General features: G+C 35.9%; 1 protein-coding gene across 1 annotated transcript; it reads right to left on the bottom strand.

The window, feature by feature from the left end:
• Positions 1–82: 82 nt before the first annotated feature.
• Positions 83–15112, bottom strand: wnt4b (wingless-type MMTV integration site family, member 4b). The gene is made up of 9 exons (XM_062063821.1): positions 15056–15112; positions 13518–13812; positions 13045–13198; positions 7239–7323; positions 7030–7161; positions 1386–1528; positions 1181–1321; positions 953–1115; positions 83–875 (listed from the first exon to the last, which is right to left on the bottom strand). Exons 2-9 carry the CDS (start codon positions 13604–13606, stop codon positions 706–708), a joined length of 1077 nt encoding a protein of 358 aa, XP_061919805.1. The 5' UTR covers positions 13607–13812; positions 15056–15112; the 3' UTR covers positions 83–705.
• Between the last annotated feature and the right edge of the window lie 3229 nt (positions 15113–18341).

The following is an 18341-nucleotide window of genomic DNA, read 5'->3' as shown; positions in this document are numbered from 1 at the left end:
AAACTATTTTATTTATTAGATGACAGTCAAAGCTAAAAGCACTGTTGATACAAAACACAAGACAGACACTGATGTCAGTAGAAGCTATTTGTTTTTTAACATGTCCGCCAGGGGCTGGAATGTAGAAAAGACTCCGGTGTGCAATAAATAAACGGCAATAAACAGGACAGTAGATGCAACTATCATGCATGAAATAAAATACAAATATATATAGTGCCGCAAAGTTTCCGCTGTTAGTTCTTCTTACGTTGCGCTTTGAAAGCTTTGTCTGTTCAGGATGATTAGATGCTTGAGCGAGTGATAAGTATACTTGAGTGCATGCACATCACTTGTCAGTTTGTCAGGGTTATGACTGGTAATGGTTTAGTTGACTTCAAACATGCTTTAAAAAAAGTTTCATTGAAATGTAGCACATGGTTGCACAACTCAACATGTCTGAGAAGGAGTGGGAAGAAGCAGAGCTTATAGAATCCTACCCCTTCTCCCGTGTCTTAGCGGTTACTGATTTTTTATGTAAGAAGACATAATGAATATTTGATGAATTTTAGTGTTTCATTAGGCTTGTGAGCCAACTTGTATGTTAGAATTGGACCAGCCTCACTGGTGCATTGCAAAAATGACTTTAAATCCTGTCTTTCAGGAGTGTCTGTCTGGTGTTTGTTTGGGATCTCTACTAAAGTGTTAGCTTTGTTTTAATAGGGGGTTTTAAACTCGGCATGTGTGAATAGTGACCGTGTTCTTGCACTGCTGGCAGCGGACCGAGCAGCACCAGGAGAACTTGCATGAGCACCGCTGCACCACTTCGGCTCGGCCCGCTCTGTAACCCGGACCGCAGCAAACCAACTCGCATCCGTCCGGGGCTAGCCGGGAAGTTCCTGGGTGGGTTGAAGGGATTGTTAAAAGAGATTTCAGCGATTTGAATTTAAGATCTCCATGATTCAGATCCTCTAACCATTGCATCTTCTGCCTGCTGTACCAGGGATACCGTTGTCAGGGTCAAGGTGACAGAAGTCTGGGGATGGTGCAAGGTAGACAAGGTCTCTGGCAGCAGGGGGTTTGACCTGCGAGTCACGAGGCAGCAGGGCGGTCCTAGATCCGATACGAGTCAGGCGGACCTAACAAAAATCAAATGCATTTCTTGAAGCTTTTTGGGTTATGATGTCAAACAAATCCTTGTTACCTCCGTGGCTCCGTCGAAGCGCTCCTTGAGCACGATGCCAACACGCCGGAATGGCGGCATGACTTTCCAGCAGGTCCTCAACTCACAGGAGCCGGAGACGCCATGACACTTACACTCCACCTGCATGTTGTGAAGTATGGCCTAAAGACAGAAAGACAAGACAGTTATCAATGAAGTGTCAAAGTGGGGGGAAGTGAACACAAACCTTTCGACCAGCCTCGTTGTTGTGGAGATTCATCAGTGGTCGTCCGGCCGACAGGCCCTTAGCTCGTTCCGGTTCATCCACAAAAGTTTGGGAGAAGGCGACGCCATAGGACAAATTGTCACTGCAGCCGGACCACTGGAAACCTGCACAATAGACGGACAAGAGGAAAAATATTCACACAAATTGATGCGGCACAACGCCTGGTGAGACTATAAAATACTTGTCAGAAATGGACAATTGCTTTCAAATCGGGCTGTCAAAGTGAACGCGATAACGCTTTAACTAAAATGTATTTTAACGGCACTCTTTTTTTTTTTTTGACGCGCAATTAACGTGCATGCATCCTGTTTGACACTCGGTTCATACCATAGGAAAAGGTAGCGCAACAACCTTTTCAGTTACTGTTGAGCCACAAAAGGGAGAAAAATTGTGTGCATTAATGGACAAAGAAAATGGAACATTATGGAAAGCCCCGGTCCAAAGCCATTGGAAGTCATTCTAACAAGATAAGACTATTTTCATTCATCATTGCCATGAGCCATCATCACTGCAGCAAATGTCTGGCGCCCTTGCATTCAGTGGGGTGGAACTTCACTTCTGTGTTTACATTACAGTTTACTGCATTGATGACTTAAAATTTAAATTGTTACTGTAGCTGGTTTAGTAAGATGGAATACATAGCTCAGCAAAGGGCACGTGGTAAGCAGGAAATCAAGAGTCACTTCTTTATCAGAGACTTTCACATTGTCAAAACATGTCGCACCTCAAACCAATTACACACTTCCGGCTTTACAACAGCGGTACGCGTCACATTCGGTATGACTACACCAACAAAATGAAATTGTCTTTACGATCATGTTTCGTCAAAGATGTTTCGTAATGTAATCTGATATTTCTACCTAAAAAAATGCTAGTACATCAGTTGAGGAATATGGGGGGACGTCTGGCAAGCTGAAATATAGTGTATTTCATATCACGACCCCGAGAGACACATGGTAGAAAAAGGATGGATGGAACATGTTCTGGTTGATAGTCCTCAATTACAGAATGTTTAGCGGGCTAAATGTAACACTTTATCAATAGAGAAGGTTAAGACATTGTCATGGAGCAATATGAATACCATTAACTTGTACAACATGTAATGTACCGAATATCAGAAGCATTTATTCAGGTAGAAATATCAAAGATTACAATACCAAACATCTTTGACAAGCAAACCGTGATCGTAACAATCCACATTTTGTGTTATTAATGTGTGAAACTGGTATCTAAACATGTAAGTGTAGCTCCTCTCCAGAATGCAAGTGCTCTGACAGCAAAAATACAAATTCTGTATTCCTACAAAATCTGACGAGACACCCAACACACTGCAGGCAATATTTTTACTGTCATTAAAAGCGTGTTAATGTTGATCTTGTGTTGAGCTCATATATATATATAATAATAATAATAATATTTATCATTGATGTAGTTAGAATGTATTTTATTTAGCACTTCGAAATTGTATGTTAATTTTTTTCCATTAATTGTCCCTTTTGCAGTATATTTGATTAGTATTTATTTTTGTAATCACATTGGCCTGAATCTTAATAATCTTTGTGATTGTCACATGGTTCCATATTATTTGACAAGGTGTATCCTGTTGAACCGTAAGGTTAGATTGAATATGATTAAAATAAAAAATAAGATGAATAATTCACTACAAATTTGAGTGGGCCCTAGGTCACTCTGTAGTGGAAAATTTAAGCGCTGTCATCAAAACTACGTTTACCAATGTGGTGCAAATTAAGGTAAACTTTATTTTGCACCACCTTGTGAAGTTATTGGTGTAAAATAAGTAATTTGAATGTGTTTCTCAAACATAATTTTTTAAGGTGGTACAAGGAACATGTTGATTTTGAACCACCATGTATTATGAAGTGTTGGATGGAAGTGTTTCCATCCAAGTTAATTTCTTTAGGTGGTACAAAATAGAAACAATTTTATTTTCCACCACCTTGTGAAATTAGTAGTATAAATCATTCAAATGTGTCTGTACATTTTTGAACCACCGTAATATTGGTGTAATACTGCACTTAAAATGTTTGCATAAAAGTACATATTTTAAGTTGGGAGAAGATAGATTTTGATTTTGATTTTGCAGCACTTCATGAAGTTATTGGTTTAAACTTTTTTCCCCCCAATAACAAACAATTTAGGTGGTACCAAACAGGAACATTTAAATTTTTTACCATCTTGTGAAATTATCGGTATATAATAAATGTGTCTATCATTTTTTTTACTACTGTAATATTGATGTAATACCTAAAAGTTTTCATATAAGTTAATTTCTTAAGGTGGTACAAAAAAGATTTTTCCTATTTTGCTGCACTTTATGAAGTTATATTTGTAAATAATGTATACAATATATATATTATATAATTCTCATATATTAAGATTAAGATTAAAGTACCAATGATTGTCACACACACACTAGATGTGGCGAAATTTGTCCTCTGCATTTGTCCTATCCCCTTGGGGAGCAGTGGGCAGCAGCGGCGCCGCGCCCGGGAATCATTTTGGTGATTTAACCCCCAACTCCAACCCTTTGTTGCTGAGTGCCAAGCAGGGAGCATAGCATTTCTCATAGAATAATACATAACTCACATGTTTTTTCTCTAGTGACTGTCAGAGGTGGACATGCATTCTACTGAGGTGGCAAATTATGACGTGTTAAATCTATCGCAGCACCAAGCAAATCTCAAGATCCCCATCATCAATTCCTAGATGTGATCAAAATTATTCAAGGCGCACTACGCAAAATAGACGTAACGTTATTAATATCAGTACTACAGATACCACTAACAAAAATGCCTCAAAACAGCCCACTACCTATAATATGGGCTTTTTAAACATCAGATCATTGTCTCCCAAAGCGCTATTAGTTAATGAGGTCATTAGAGACAACAATATTAACGTCATTGCTTTCGGTCAAACTTGGCTAAAACAGATGAATTTTTTCCGCTTAACGAGGCATCTCCTTCTACCTATATGGATGCACATATTGCCTGTCCTCTTAAAAGAAGTTGAGGGGTTGCACTAATATCCAATTAAAACCTTAGCCCCAACCTATGTAATGAATATAAATCATCTGAGGTGCTTACGATGAGGTCTGTCACACCGCTACCTCGCCATCTGGCTGTCATCTATCGGCCCCCTGGGCCCTATTCGGACTTTATCAGTGAATTTTCAGAGTTTGTTGATGAACTAATGACGCACGCAGATAATATAATTATAATGGGGGATTTTAATATCCATATGAATACCTCGTCAGACCCTCCGTGCGTGGCGCTCCAGACTATATTGGTAGCTGTGGTCTTACACAAATAATAAATTAACCCACGCATTGCAACGGTAACAGATCTAGTCCTTGTCCGGTGTGTCACTCCCGTACACTAAAATAATGTCCGATCACTAGCTTAGAAAATTTGAAGTTCTGACTCATTATCATCAAGCTACTAATAACCAATGCTTTAGCAGCCATAACATTAATGCTGCCACAACTATGACTCTTGCTAGCCTACTGCCCTCAGGAATGGCACCATTCCCAAATGATGTGGGCTCTATTGATAACCTCACTAACAACTTTAACAATGACACCATTGATAGTATAGCACATCTAAAGTTAAAAAAGGCATACCCTCTGGTTCACAGAAGAAACCAGAGCTCTTAAACTAGACCTGGGCAAATTAAGGCCCGGGGGCCACATGCTTCTCAATCTGGCCCGCCGGACATTCCCAAATAATTTTTTTAGATCTTTAAGATGGAAACTGTAGCTGCCATTATGATGTGCAGTGATGTTTTCAAATGACCGTAAGTCTTCAACTATACAAAGTATTTCAATGGTTGTAGTCTGCATTTATGGATGATATACCAGTTACTATGGTAATCTAATGAGTTACTATGGTAACCTAATTAGTTACTATGGTCATCTAATTAGTTACTATGGTAATCTACGTCACAGCAGCTCAGACGAGGCACTAAGCAGTGTGGGCGGGAAGCGTTTCCACAGACGCGGAAGGAGATTTTCACAACAAAGTTCTAAAGCTTAGTGATATATAGAATATAATAGAGTAGAAAGTGCTTTATTGATCCCTGGGGGAAATTCAGCAAATATCAGATATATCAGATTGTAGGTGGTTTTATTTGGTACCCTTCGCATTCATATTTCACTGTTTGTTGCATTTTTGTTGCGTTTCACTTTAATGTAAAATATGTCGGTTGAAAGGGGGTGTGACATTCATATTTTGTCAATATTCAGTGTTTTATCATTCATAGAACAATGTAATTCCATTACGTTTTTTAAGGCGGTCTGTCATAACGTTTTTAGCATTCAATCAGACATTATTGTGAGGTTTTGTATTAGTGTTCCTAAAAATAGACATACCGGCCCCCAGACACATTTTTTTCTCTAAATGTGGCCTCCCTAGTCAAAATAATTGCCCAGGCCTGTCTTAAACTATCATGTAGAAAGCTAGAACGCAAATTGTGTGCGACCAAACTTGGAAGTTTTCATCAAGCATGCAGTGATAGTTTAATAACTTATAAACACACGCTTACCTTAGCTAAAACTAATTACTACTCTAATGTAATCTGCCTCCATAAAAACGATCCTAAATATTTGGTCAATACAGTAGCATCGCTAACCCAACAAGGGACTTCTCCCAGTAGCTCCACCCACTCGGCTGATGACTTAATGCAATTCTTTACTAAATTTGAGGGGCGGGGTTGAGGTGGGGGTGTATATTGTAGCGTCCCGGAAGAGTTAGTGCTGCAATGGGTTCTGGGTATTTGTTCTGTTGTGTTACGATGCGGATGTTCTCCCGAAATGTGTTTGTCATTCTTGTTTGGTGTGGGTTCACAGTGTAGCGCATATTTATAACAGTGTTAAAGTTGTTTATATGGCCACTCTCAGTGTGACCTGTATGGCTGTTGACCAAGTATGGTTTGCATTCACTTGTGTGTGTAAAAAGCCGTAGGTATTTTGTGATTGGGCCGGCATGCAAAGGCAGTGCCTTTAAGGTTTATTTGCGCTCTGTACTTCTCCCTTACGTCCGTGTACCACTCCGTACAGCGGCGTTTTAAAAAGTCATGAATTTTACTTTTTGAAAGCGATACCGATAATTTCCGATATTACATTTTAAAGCATTTATCGGCCGATAATATCGGCAGTCCGATATTATCGGACATCTTTAGTTAGCACGTATCAAAACACGTATTGGTATGTCAGACTTAGTCTTAGCCTAATTACACAATGGATGTCCAGCAACTTTTTGCATCTTAACGCTAAGAATACGGAAATGTTGATTATCGGTCCTGCTAGACACCGACACTTGTTTAATAATACCACCTTAACATTTGACAACGAATCAGATCTGGCCCCCGAGCCTTAGGTTTAACACCTATGACTCCAACATTTCTATGGAATTTCTTAATTTCTGGTCCAAAATAAAGAAGATTTTAATTCGACTCACCTTATGAAGTTATTGCAAATAATCTTAACATTTTGTATGGAAACAGTTGGACTGGGTTTGAGTGGCAGCACGTCATAGCCACTGCAGACTTTACCCCTACTGCATTTTCATGTAATAGAAACCAGGCTCACCCTCGGGGCTGACCCCCCTGACCTTCCTGTCACAGCCACACCTCTCCAGCTCTCCGCGTGTGCATGCTCGGGTCACCGCCACTGCCACGGCCGCCGAGGACAAAGCATGCACAAAGGCTGCCTCGCGAGTGCCTGTTTAAAACAAAAAAAAAACAGCAATGAGAAGAAATACATTCCAAATTTGAGCATTTTCTACTGTGAGAGCTCACCTTGGTACATGACTCTGCCGAATACATTGATCCCACGGGGGGTGGTGGAACAGTTCCAGCGGCGATTCCGGAACTGGTGTTGACACTGAAGTGGACATTAATAGTCATTTAAATCACCAGACACTTTATTAGGTACACCCGCACCGGGGGCTCTGCAACCTTCATCCTTCTGTTGTGGCTCCAGCTGGTTTATGCATCTGTGTGTTTATGCTTCGCTACTGTATTGATGTGTAGGTCACGTTACGCAAGAGGGATTGGAGGGGGAAGATCGAGTTCGCCTTGACGCAGCAGCATAAACAATTGAATATTGTTCCATATCCCACACCCCGGATTGTAAATAATGTAAATAATTCAATGTATATACTCTGATGATTATCTTGTTTGATGACTGTATTATGATGTTAGTATATATTTGATAGTATATATCTGTATCATACCCCGACTTAAACAAATTGAAAAACTTATTCGGGTGTTACCATTTAGTGGTCAATTGTACGGAATATGTACTTCACTGTGCAATCTACTATTAAAAGTTTCAATCAATCAATCAAAAAGCAAACGTACAGAAAGGTAGATCTTAAAGGGGAACTTCACTCAAGGGACAAAACACACATTTTATTTCTGTGCATTCTAAATAGTGAAAAAATGCAAGTACGAGGCGGCTGACAATGCAGGTAATGGGGTTCATCTACTGTATTCCGACTACTATATAAAAAACTAAACAAACAAAACCCTCAGCAGCTCTCCATTTGCATTGTTATTATAAGAGCAAACACAGAGGAACTACTTTTCTGACTTTGTGACACATAGTTCCTCCGATCACGAGCAAGTATCCGCTACTACCTAGCTTGAGTTGCTAATAACATTTGAATAAAACAAAGAAGGTTGAGGTGCTTTATGCTGCTGCTGTATTGACTTTAAGATTGTAAAAGTGAATGCCAGATTATAAACCTTGCAGCTCACCTGTATAATGGAAGGTTGTGGCGAGAAATTGGTCAAATTTGAAAATGCACATGCTACCAACTTGATACTATAGAGCTCTCAACAAATGTAACGCAATTTTTTTTATCTTGATATGTGAGGATTGTTTTGAATCGGCCAGCTCAAGTAAAGCACAAGTGCTGAAAGATACAACCATCCCAGTGAGAGTGGACAATGTAAGTCACTATTTTATGTTCTTATTAGAAATGTTTAGCAACAGTGCTACAAAGTGCCATTGGTGGTAATTGCTCTCTGTTGTTGTTAATTATTTCACAGAGTGCATAGCAAGATTTTCCCAAGTTAGAACGCACTGAAACATTTTTGGCTGGAAATATGTGATGCATTACATTGTATCGTATGCATGTTCAAAATACACTGAAACTGAACTGAACTGAATTATGGTAAAAAAAAAAAAAGGTGCAATTTCCCTTTAAGAAACTAATTGCCAAGTGGCAACAGGTGTGACTCGTCACTTTGAACTACAAAATACAGCAGCATGCAAAAAGGCCAGAGCGTAGTATGACGATGTGCTAAAGGAAACTATATGTCTGTCACATTCTGCGGTGACATTTGTACTTCAAGTTCCCATTTTGTAGTAGCCTGTTATATGTACTGCTTCTTCTTGTGTTTCTTACCTAGTTCCGGTTTTCCTCTGGTGGGCAGAGTTGTAAGATGTGCTACAGCTGAGCCCAATTTGCTTTTGCCTAATTATCTGCTCCCTGGCAGCCGGATGGCACTCTGATTTTACATTGTGGAAAATCCACGCCGCGCCACTTGTTTGCTCATCTCTGTATGCTTTGTTGGACTAGTTTTTATTCCCAGTGCCATCAACTTTTGGTACTTCTATGCTTGCATGTCGTGCATCTCTGCCCGAGCCCTGTCATCCTTTTCTTTTATTAGCCACTTTTTCCGCAGTGCCTCCTTTGATTTTCTCTTTGCATAATAGTTTTTTGTTAATCCTTGCTGCTCATGTATTTCTGTGAGTACAGCTTTTATTCAAAGAACTGTTCAATTCACCTTTGACTCAGCATGTTGGGATTCTCGTCAGCACAGTTCAGGTCAAATAGTTTTTTGGCTTTTTTGTACCATGGTTTAATGAATTTGATTTCTATTGATGTTTTTTGTGGGATTTTGTTGTCTGCACATTCAATATTTTTACAGAACAAAGTAATTAATAAGAAAATGTCATTCATTCAGATCTAGTATGTGTTATTTTAGTGTTCCCTTTATGTTTGTAGCAGTTTATATATATATATGTCTATATGTATATGTATATATGTGAATATATGTATATGTGTATATATATATATATACATTATGTATATATATGTGTGTATATATATATATGTATACATATGTATGTATATACTGTATATGTATATATATATATGCATGTACAGTATATGTGTATATATATGCATATGTATATGTATATATACTGTATGTATATACATATATGTGTGTATGTATATATAGGCATATATATGTGTGTATATATGCATATATATGTATATATATATATATATATATATATATATATATATATATATATATATATATATATATATATATATATATATATATATATATATATATATATATATATATATATATATGTGTATGTATACAGTATATATCTATGTACAGTGGGGCAAAAAAGTATTTAGTCAGCCACCCATTGACAATCAATGGGTGGCTGACTAAATACTTTTTTGCCCCACTGTATATGTATGTATATGTATGCATATGTATATGTATATATATGCATATGTACAGCACATGTGTATATATATATATATATATATATATATATATATATATATATATATATATATATATATATATATATGTGTATATGTATATATATGCATATGTGTATATATATATATATGTATATATATGCATTTATATGTGTGTATATATGCATGTATATGTGTATATATATATGTATACATATGTATGCATATACTGTATATGTGTATATATATGCATATGTATATGTATATATACTGTATGTATATACATATGTGTGTATGTATATATAGGCATATATATGTGTGTATATATGTATATGCATATATGTGTGTATATATGTATATGCATATATATGTATATATATATGTGTATGTATACAGTATATATGTATGTATATGTATGCATATGTATGTATATGTATGCATATGTATATGTATATATATGCATATGTACAGCACGTGTGTATATATATATATATATATATATATGTATATATATGCATATGTGTATATATATGTATATGTATATATGTATGTATATGCATATATATGTGTGTATATGTACAGTATATGTATATATATGTATATACATATACATGTATGTGTGTGTATATGCATATATATGTGTGTGTATATACTGTATGTGTATATATGTATATATATATGCATATACATATGTATATGTATATATATGCATGTATATGTATGTATATATATATATATATATATATATATATATATATATATATATATATATATATATATTGTATATGTATATGCATATATATGTATACATGTATGCATATATATATATTTATATACTGTATATGCATGTATATGTATATATATGTATATGCATATATATATGTATATATGTATGTATATGCATATATACACTACCGTTCAAAAGTTTGGGGTCACCCAAACAATTTTGTGGAATAGCCTTCATTTCTAAGAACAAGAATAGACTGTCGAGTTTCAGATGAAAGTTCTCTTTTTCTGGCCATTTTGAGCGTTTAATTGACCCCACACACGTGATGCTCCAGAAACTCAATCTGCTGAAAGGAAGGTGAGTTTTGCAGCTTCTGTAACGAGCTAAACTGTGTTCAGATGTGTGAACATGATTGCACAAGGGTTTTCTAATCATCAATTAGCCTTCTGAGCCAATGAGCAAACACATTGTACCATTAGAACACTGGAGTGATAGTTGCTGGAAATGGGCCTCTATACACCTATGTAGATATTGCACCAAAAACCAGACATTTGCAGCTAGAATAGTCATTTACTACATTAGCAATGTATAGAGTGTATTTCTTTAAAGTTAAGACTAGTTTAAAGTTATCTTCATTGAAAAATAAGGACATTTCAATGTGACCCCAAACTTTTGAACGGTAGTGTATGTGTGTATATATGTGTATGAATATATATATATGTATATATGTGTACGAATATATATATATATGTGTATATATCAATCAATCAATGTTTATTTATATAGCCCTAAATCACAAAAGTCTCAAAGGGCTGCACAAGCCACAACGATATCCTCAGCACAGAGCCCACACAAGGGACGTCGATGTGAATGACTATGAGAAACCTTGGGGAGGATCGCATGTGTGGGTAGCCCCCCCTCTAAGTACAGTCCCTAGTGAGGTATACGTATATGTGTATATATACAGGTATGTATATACATGTATATGTTTATGTGTATTTATGTATATACATATGTATATGTGTATATATGTGTATATATGTACAGTATATGTATATGTGTATATATGTGTATATATGTACAGTATATACATATGTATATGTGTATTTATATATATATATATATACACATGTGTGTATATATATATATATATATATATATATATATATATATATATATATATATATACATGTGTATATGTATATATATATATATATATATATATATATATATATATATATATATATATACACATGTGTATATACATGTGTATATGTACGTATATATATATATATACATGTGTATATGTATGTATATATACATGTATATGAATATATGTATGTATATATACTGTATATGTATATATACTGTATATGTATGTATATACAGTATGTATGTATGTATACTGTATATGTATGTATATATGTAAGTGTATATATGTATGTGTATATATATGTAAGTAAATGTATTTGTATGTATACATACAATTATATGTATACATATATGTATGTGTATATATATATATGAATGTATGTATATATATGAATATATGTATGTGTATATATATATATATTTGTATAAGTGTGTGTGTGTGTATATGTAAATAAATGTATGTATATAAATGTGTGTATATATATATATGTGTGTGTGTGTGTGTATATGTATATATATATAATTATAATTGTATATATATCATAATATTTTTGCCTGCAGCAGCATCGTGCGCTGACTTTAGAGATTCACATCCTTATTGAGTGTAATCTGATAAAAAAATAATTATATTTCCTATTCATGCAAATGTGTTCCAATGTTTTGTTATTTTAAAGTTCCATCAGAGTTTCTTAAACTGCATGCTGACAGCAGGGGGTTCCTTTGCTTACTTAAACAGAAACACTTTCCCTGTTTGTAATAAATTCATGCTGGAAATGTTATGTTAGAGCAGTGCTTCTCAAATTTAGTTTTTTACACGACCCTACTAGAGGAGAGACATTTTCCACTATGAATTACATGACTATTGAGAACTCGATCATCTTTATTTGTCCAACGCAAGTGAGTGACATTCTTTGTACATGCCGCTGACTCCTATTTTCTTTTCATTCCTGTCACAAACACGTCCATCTTTTCTCCCCCATTAGCGCTGTACACGTGTTCCTGCATGTGTACTTACTACTTACTGGCTAGAACGTTGATTGTGCAGGCTTGTGTATGGTTCTAAGACGAATACTAGTGTGTAGACACAAAAAAGAAACTCCCAAGCTGCTTGCAAACCTCCAGGGGGGGTACTGACCCACTATTTGAGAAACACTGTTAAGTTGCATAGTGAGAAGTGTCCATGCACATTGTAGTAAACTACTCCTACCTCCTCTATGACCATCTCGGCTGCCTTGCGTACAGACTCCATGACCTCCCCCCGTGCCCTGCACACCCCGACCTGCCCCGGGGTTAGCCCCCTCAGTCGTGCGCACGGGGCGGCACCGGACACAGGCCTGGAGCGAGGCAGCCTCGCCAGGGATCTGCGGAGGAGAGAGGGGGGCGGTTCATATAGTTCAGTGACGCATGGCGGGAGTTTAAGGGGGCATAATTAAGCGAGTGCGTCAATAAAGAACGAGGAGGTAACAAGTTGTCAGACTTTTAGAGGGGGTACGGAAACAAGCGAGCAAAGAAGACGGAGAAGGTCCCAGTGACGGCAGTGAGAAAGAAAAAGGAAAGGTCACCAGCGTGGAGACAAAGAAAAAGAAGGGGAGCCACTGAAAGGCATTTGGGGGACATGTCAGCATCTTTTAAATGTTATTGCATGACAAACAAACTCCCTCCCTCCCCTTCTACACTTACAGCCAGTTGGTTGCCATGGTGGGGTGGGTTGCCCATAGCAACAGGAGGAGGAGTGGTGCCGTGAGATTGACAGTGGAGACCGTTGGCATCGGACTGTCCGTCCGTCTTTCCGTCTCCGTGCGTCAGGCTGGGTCTTTGGACAGCACGGTGCCCGTCTCCGCTGTAGAGATGCTTAGTTTTGTTCCTCTGTCCTTCACGCTCGTCCACCTCTCAGGATACGATGACGACGGTGGTCTATGTTCCTGCACCAGAACCTGGGGTTGATCCCCTCATATCTGCTCTCAGGACAAATTCACTGCAGAATAGACGAGATACACTCTTCTCAATTGTCTTTTCCACTTAAGACTTAAGGTACATTGTTATTGTAATACTCAATATTGCTTACTAAATACACCCTACAGTCGCTATAGGAAAGTTAGCTGTGCGAACCGCTACACTCCCATTGGCCTATATCTGATTGCATACAACAAAATATTGAAAAGTACTGCACTTTGTGTTTATTAACTTCTAAATTAGTGGCAAAATTCTTCATCCAATCAACAAGTAAACTGGACTGTGGAGTAAGTGACGCAACCGCAGGAAGAACTATTACGCAATTTGTAATAAAAAACTGGATTCTTTTGATTGTAAAAAAAAATATATATATATATATATTGTTGTCTGCACATTCAATATTTTTAAAGAACAAAGTAATTAATAAGAAAATGTCATTCATTCAGATCTAGTATGTGTTATTTTAGTGTTCCCTTTACGTTTTTAGCAGTTTATATATATATATATATATATATATATATATATATATATATATATATATATATATATATATATATATATATATATATATATATATATATATATATATATATATATATATATATATATATTATAATTAATTATTCCCTTTTTTATAATTTTTTAAACCAGGGTTTGTTGAGTAAAAATTTAGAAATAATATGTTTTTGCATTGTTTCTATTAAAAAAAATATTTTAAAAATACCTTGTTTTTTAAAATGTATTTTTTAAATAATTAAACCAGGGATTCCCAAACGCAGGGTAGGTACCCAAAAAACAACATATATGATTCAGTGTAGTTGAGTTTAATAAAATAATACTGGACAAATTTAATTGTTAACAATTTAAAAAATATATATTTATTAGTTTATAATTATTCCTGATTTTTCTTTGATTTTTACATTTTTTATTTCAAATAACTCTGGACTTCAAAGAAAGCTAAACACCATATATCACTCAATTTAGATGAGTGTTTTGTATTTTTCAATAATTTTTCCAGTTAAAATTTTTTTTTATTTTCAAGTACGTTTTGGGACCCAAAATGGGTCACGAGTCACCAACTGTCAAGAGTCAAATGAGGTTAACTATTATATTTATTTGAAAGCAGGATCCAATTTCCATGTTTATTGCCATAAATAAATGTCTTTATTATTTGTAAACTAGTCCATATTGTAGCAATACATTTTTGTATATGTTTTTTTAAATCTGAGCAATTTTTTTGGAATAATCTTTGTTTGGTATCTTACCAGTTTTGTAGTCCTGTGGTATCCTGTGTAATATTTGCAGATCAAATTCAAATTTAATCCAAGTTCTTCTGAATTAACCACCAGTTAGTTGACTGCAAAGCATGCTTTTCCCACCACCCGCATGCGGCCACACTAAAAAACTAAGTCCACCAAAGATCTGCTGAAAAACCAGATTGAACATCCAGAAGCATGGAATGGGGAGTCACTTATGTAGCAACTTGTCAGCAAGTTCCATTAAAGGAGAGAAGAAATTCCAGGTTGAAGCAGGGAGGGTTGAAGGCGGTGTGGATGGTCACTGATGGCGGTTATAAAGACGTGGACAAGGGTGAGGGTGGGAGCGAGGACGGGTGTGATCCAGGGTGTGGAGGGACGCGCGACGAAGGGGTGCAAAGAGGGGGCTTGGGATGTAATGCTGCACTAAAACAGGCATCAACTCTTTTCTATTGTGTTTGATTGGCATGAGTGTACAGTACAGTATACTATACGCCTTCCATGTGTGTCGACGCAATTGCAAACCCTGCCCTTACTCATGCAAAAGGAGGGTCTTGCAGAAATCCCACCCAAAACAATGACACAGCACTTCTACATCCCCGTGCGTGTGACAAAGCACCTTACCTAATGTTTAATTTTCCCAAACTTTGTTGCTCTTTTTACGAGTTTCCCTACTTCTTCTCCCCGCTGGTCGTCTACTGCCCACCCGGCCCCCCATTTCCATCCCACATTTGCCCTCTGACTCTCCCTCTCTCCCACGCCCATATTGTCTTAGAAGAAGGGGTGACATTTAGACAAGGGGAAGAAAACACACTGCCGACAAATATTGGAACGGAGGCAAATAAATCACGAAGCTAGGGGAGAGGGAAAGGAGCCCCCTATATGGGACATGGCGGCCATTTAACACTGGCGGCAGGAAAACGGCTGTAAGGCGACACAACGCTGAGGGAGAACGCTGCAATTATGTTATCAATATATTTATCTAAAATATCAAGTCTGTGAATTTATTGGGCCTTCTTTTGTTTCTGTTCAAACAGCTCAAATATAAAAATGCACTGACTTTCCGGCAAGAAAACTGGCCCAAGAATATTGTAACAAACTGTTCAGATACACAGACCTGTTCCAACAGAGCATGAGGTGTACATTTAATTGATGAAAAATTAACAGTGCTGTCAAATAATAATACAAAAAATTCTGATTAATCACACTTTTGAATTTGGATTAATCGCGGATTATTACTGGCTCGTAAGGGGATTCATATGGCCCCATCTGTCGCAGTTTACCTGACACATGAAACGTGACAAAATATCCACTTTTGCCGCCAGACGGCAGTAAAGTGTTGATTATCTTAAATGATGTTTTGTGGAAATTCCAATTTTGACCACAGCGTCAGTTGCTATGTAGAGTGGCGCTTTCAATCATTTTCAGGAGACTGCTTTGCAAAATGATTAAAGGACCCCCCGCTCCCTTCCTGTCACGCAAACTCCACCCATTGAATCCCTTCCCTACTAGAGTTAAAATAATTGACTAACAAGCCCAATATTTGGAAACAGAATGCAATGTTATTGTCAGAAGGTCATAGATGAATGATGTTGTTACTTGAATGCATTACATTTATGTTTATATTTATTTAAAAAAATAAAATATATATATATATATATATATATATATATATATATATATATATATATATATATATATATATATATATATATATATATATATATATATATATATATATATATATATATATATACAGTATATAATGCTTTGATCTGATAATCCCTTTTTCAGGTAACCATCCGCAGTTATAGTAAAGTAACGTGTACGGTCAAAATCAATTGCGTGATTTATCTGCGTACATACATGATTAATACAATATTTTGGGGGGATTAATTTATTGCGTTAACTCACTTTTTGTGACAGCTCCAGAAAAAACACAACACTAATCAAATATTTATAAGAGTAAATTTTTGAGCATTTGTGGGTTTATTGTTTTGTGGCTTTTAAAAAAGCTTTATTTGTTTTTAGAATTGCATTCCGGGACTTTCCCTTACGCTATAGGTTGCCCATCCTGTCGTCTATTTAATGCAGAGGTGTCAAAGTTGTTTTCACTGAGGGCCACATCGCAGTTATGTTTGGCCCCAAAGGGCCGATTCTAACAGTGAATACTATTATTACACAATTTGTTATGCATTTCATTAGTATATTTTTAAAAAAAACTGAAATGTAAAAAAAAATACGGTAAATTGCAATAATTTCACTCTAAAATTTCGTGTATATTACTGTAAATGGAAAAACAGTTGGTTACAGTTGCCTGAATTTTACTGTAATATTAGTTTTTTTACTGAAAATTAAAAAAAACCTGCAATTTTACAGTAAAATTTTGGCACCTGAGCTGCCAGTTGTTTTTTTGTTTTTTACTGCAAATCAACAACTGTAGATTTTTCGGTGTATTACTGTAAATACCAAAACGGCAGCATAGTTTATTAAAGTTTAAAAAAAGTACTGTTTTTTTCATTTAGAGAAAAATGCTGGAAAAACCACAGTAAATTTCACAATTTGACCATGAAATCTATTGCTACTTTTACATTGCACAATTTGATGGATAACCTGCTTTGAAATCATTATTATTAGTATTTATTTCTATTTAAAAAATGGTTTGAATGTTTGATGATTTAAGTTAACATAACTTGTGACTACATGGAGTACATATATTTTTTCCCTCCCAAAATAGAAAGAAAGAATACATTTAGTAAGAAAATGTACAGTACTTTATTGATACATATTATTTCCAGGCTTTTGAGGGCCAAATAAAATGAAGTGGCGGGCCACATCTGGCCCCTGGGCCTTGAGTTTGACACCTGTGATTTAATGCAACCGAAAACAACGTATAATAGTGGGCAGTTAGATTAGGTGGATCCTTTTTTGACCCCCACAGAGGGTCACATTCAAAGAAATGATACATTTTGTAAAAAAAATGCTAAAACCAATCTAATGTTAAAATAGACTGTAAAAAATACTAGGATTTCACAGTAAAACTCAAATCAAAATTTACTGTAATATTACAACAAAGACTGTGACATTTCACATCAATGGACTGTTGTTTCACAGTAAAATACTGTTATAGTCATCTGTTGTTTCACAGTAAAATACTGTTATAGTCATCTGTTGTTTCACAGTAAAATACTGTTATAGTCATCTGTTGTTTCACAGTAAAATACTGTTATAGTCATCTGTTGTTTCACAGTAAAATACTGTTATAGTCATCTGTTGTTTCACAGTAAAATACTGT

Source organism: Entelurus aequoreus, linkage group LG11 (assembly GCF_033978785.1).
Source record: "Entelurus aequoreus isolate RoL-2023_Sb linkage group LG11, RoL_Eaeq_v1.1, whole genome shotgun sequence".
Lineage (NCBI taxonomy): Eukaryota > Metazoa > Chordata > Actinopteri > Syngnathiformes > Syngnathidae > Entelurus > Entelurus aequoreus.
This window is presented reverse-complemented; position numbering and strand designations above follow the sequence as displayed.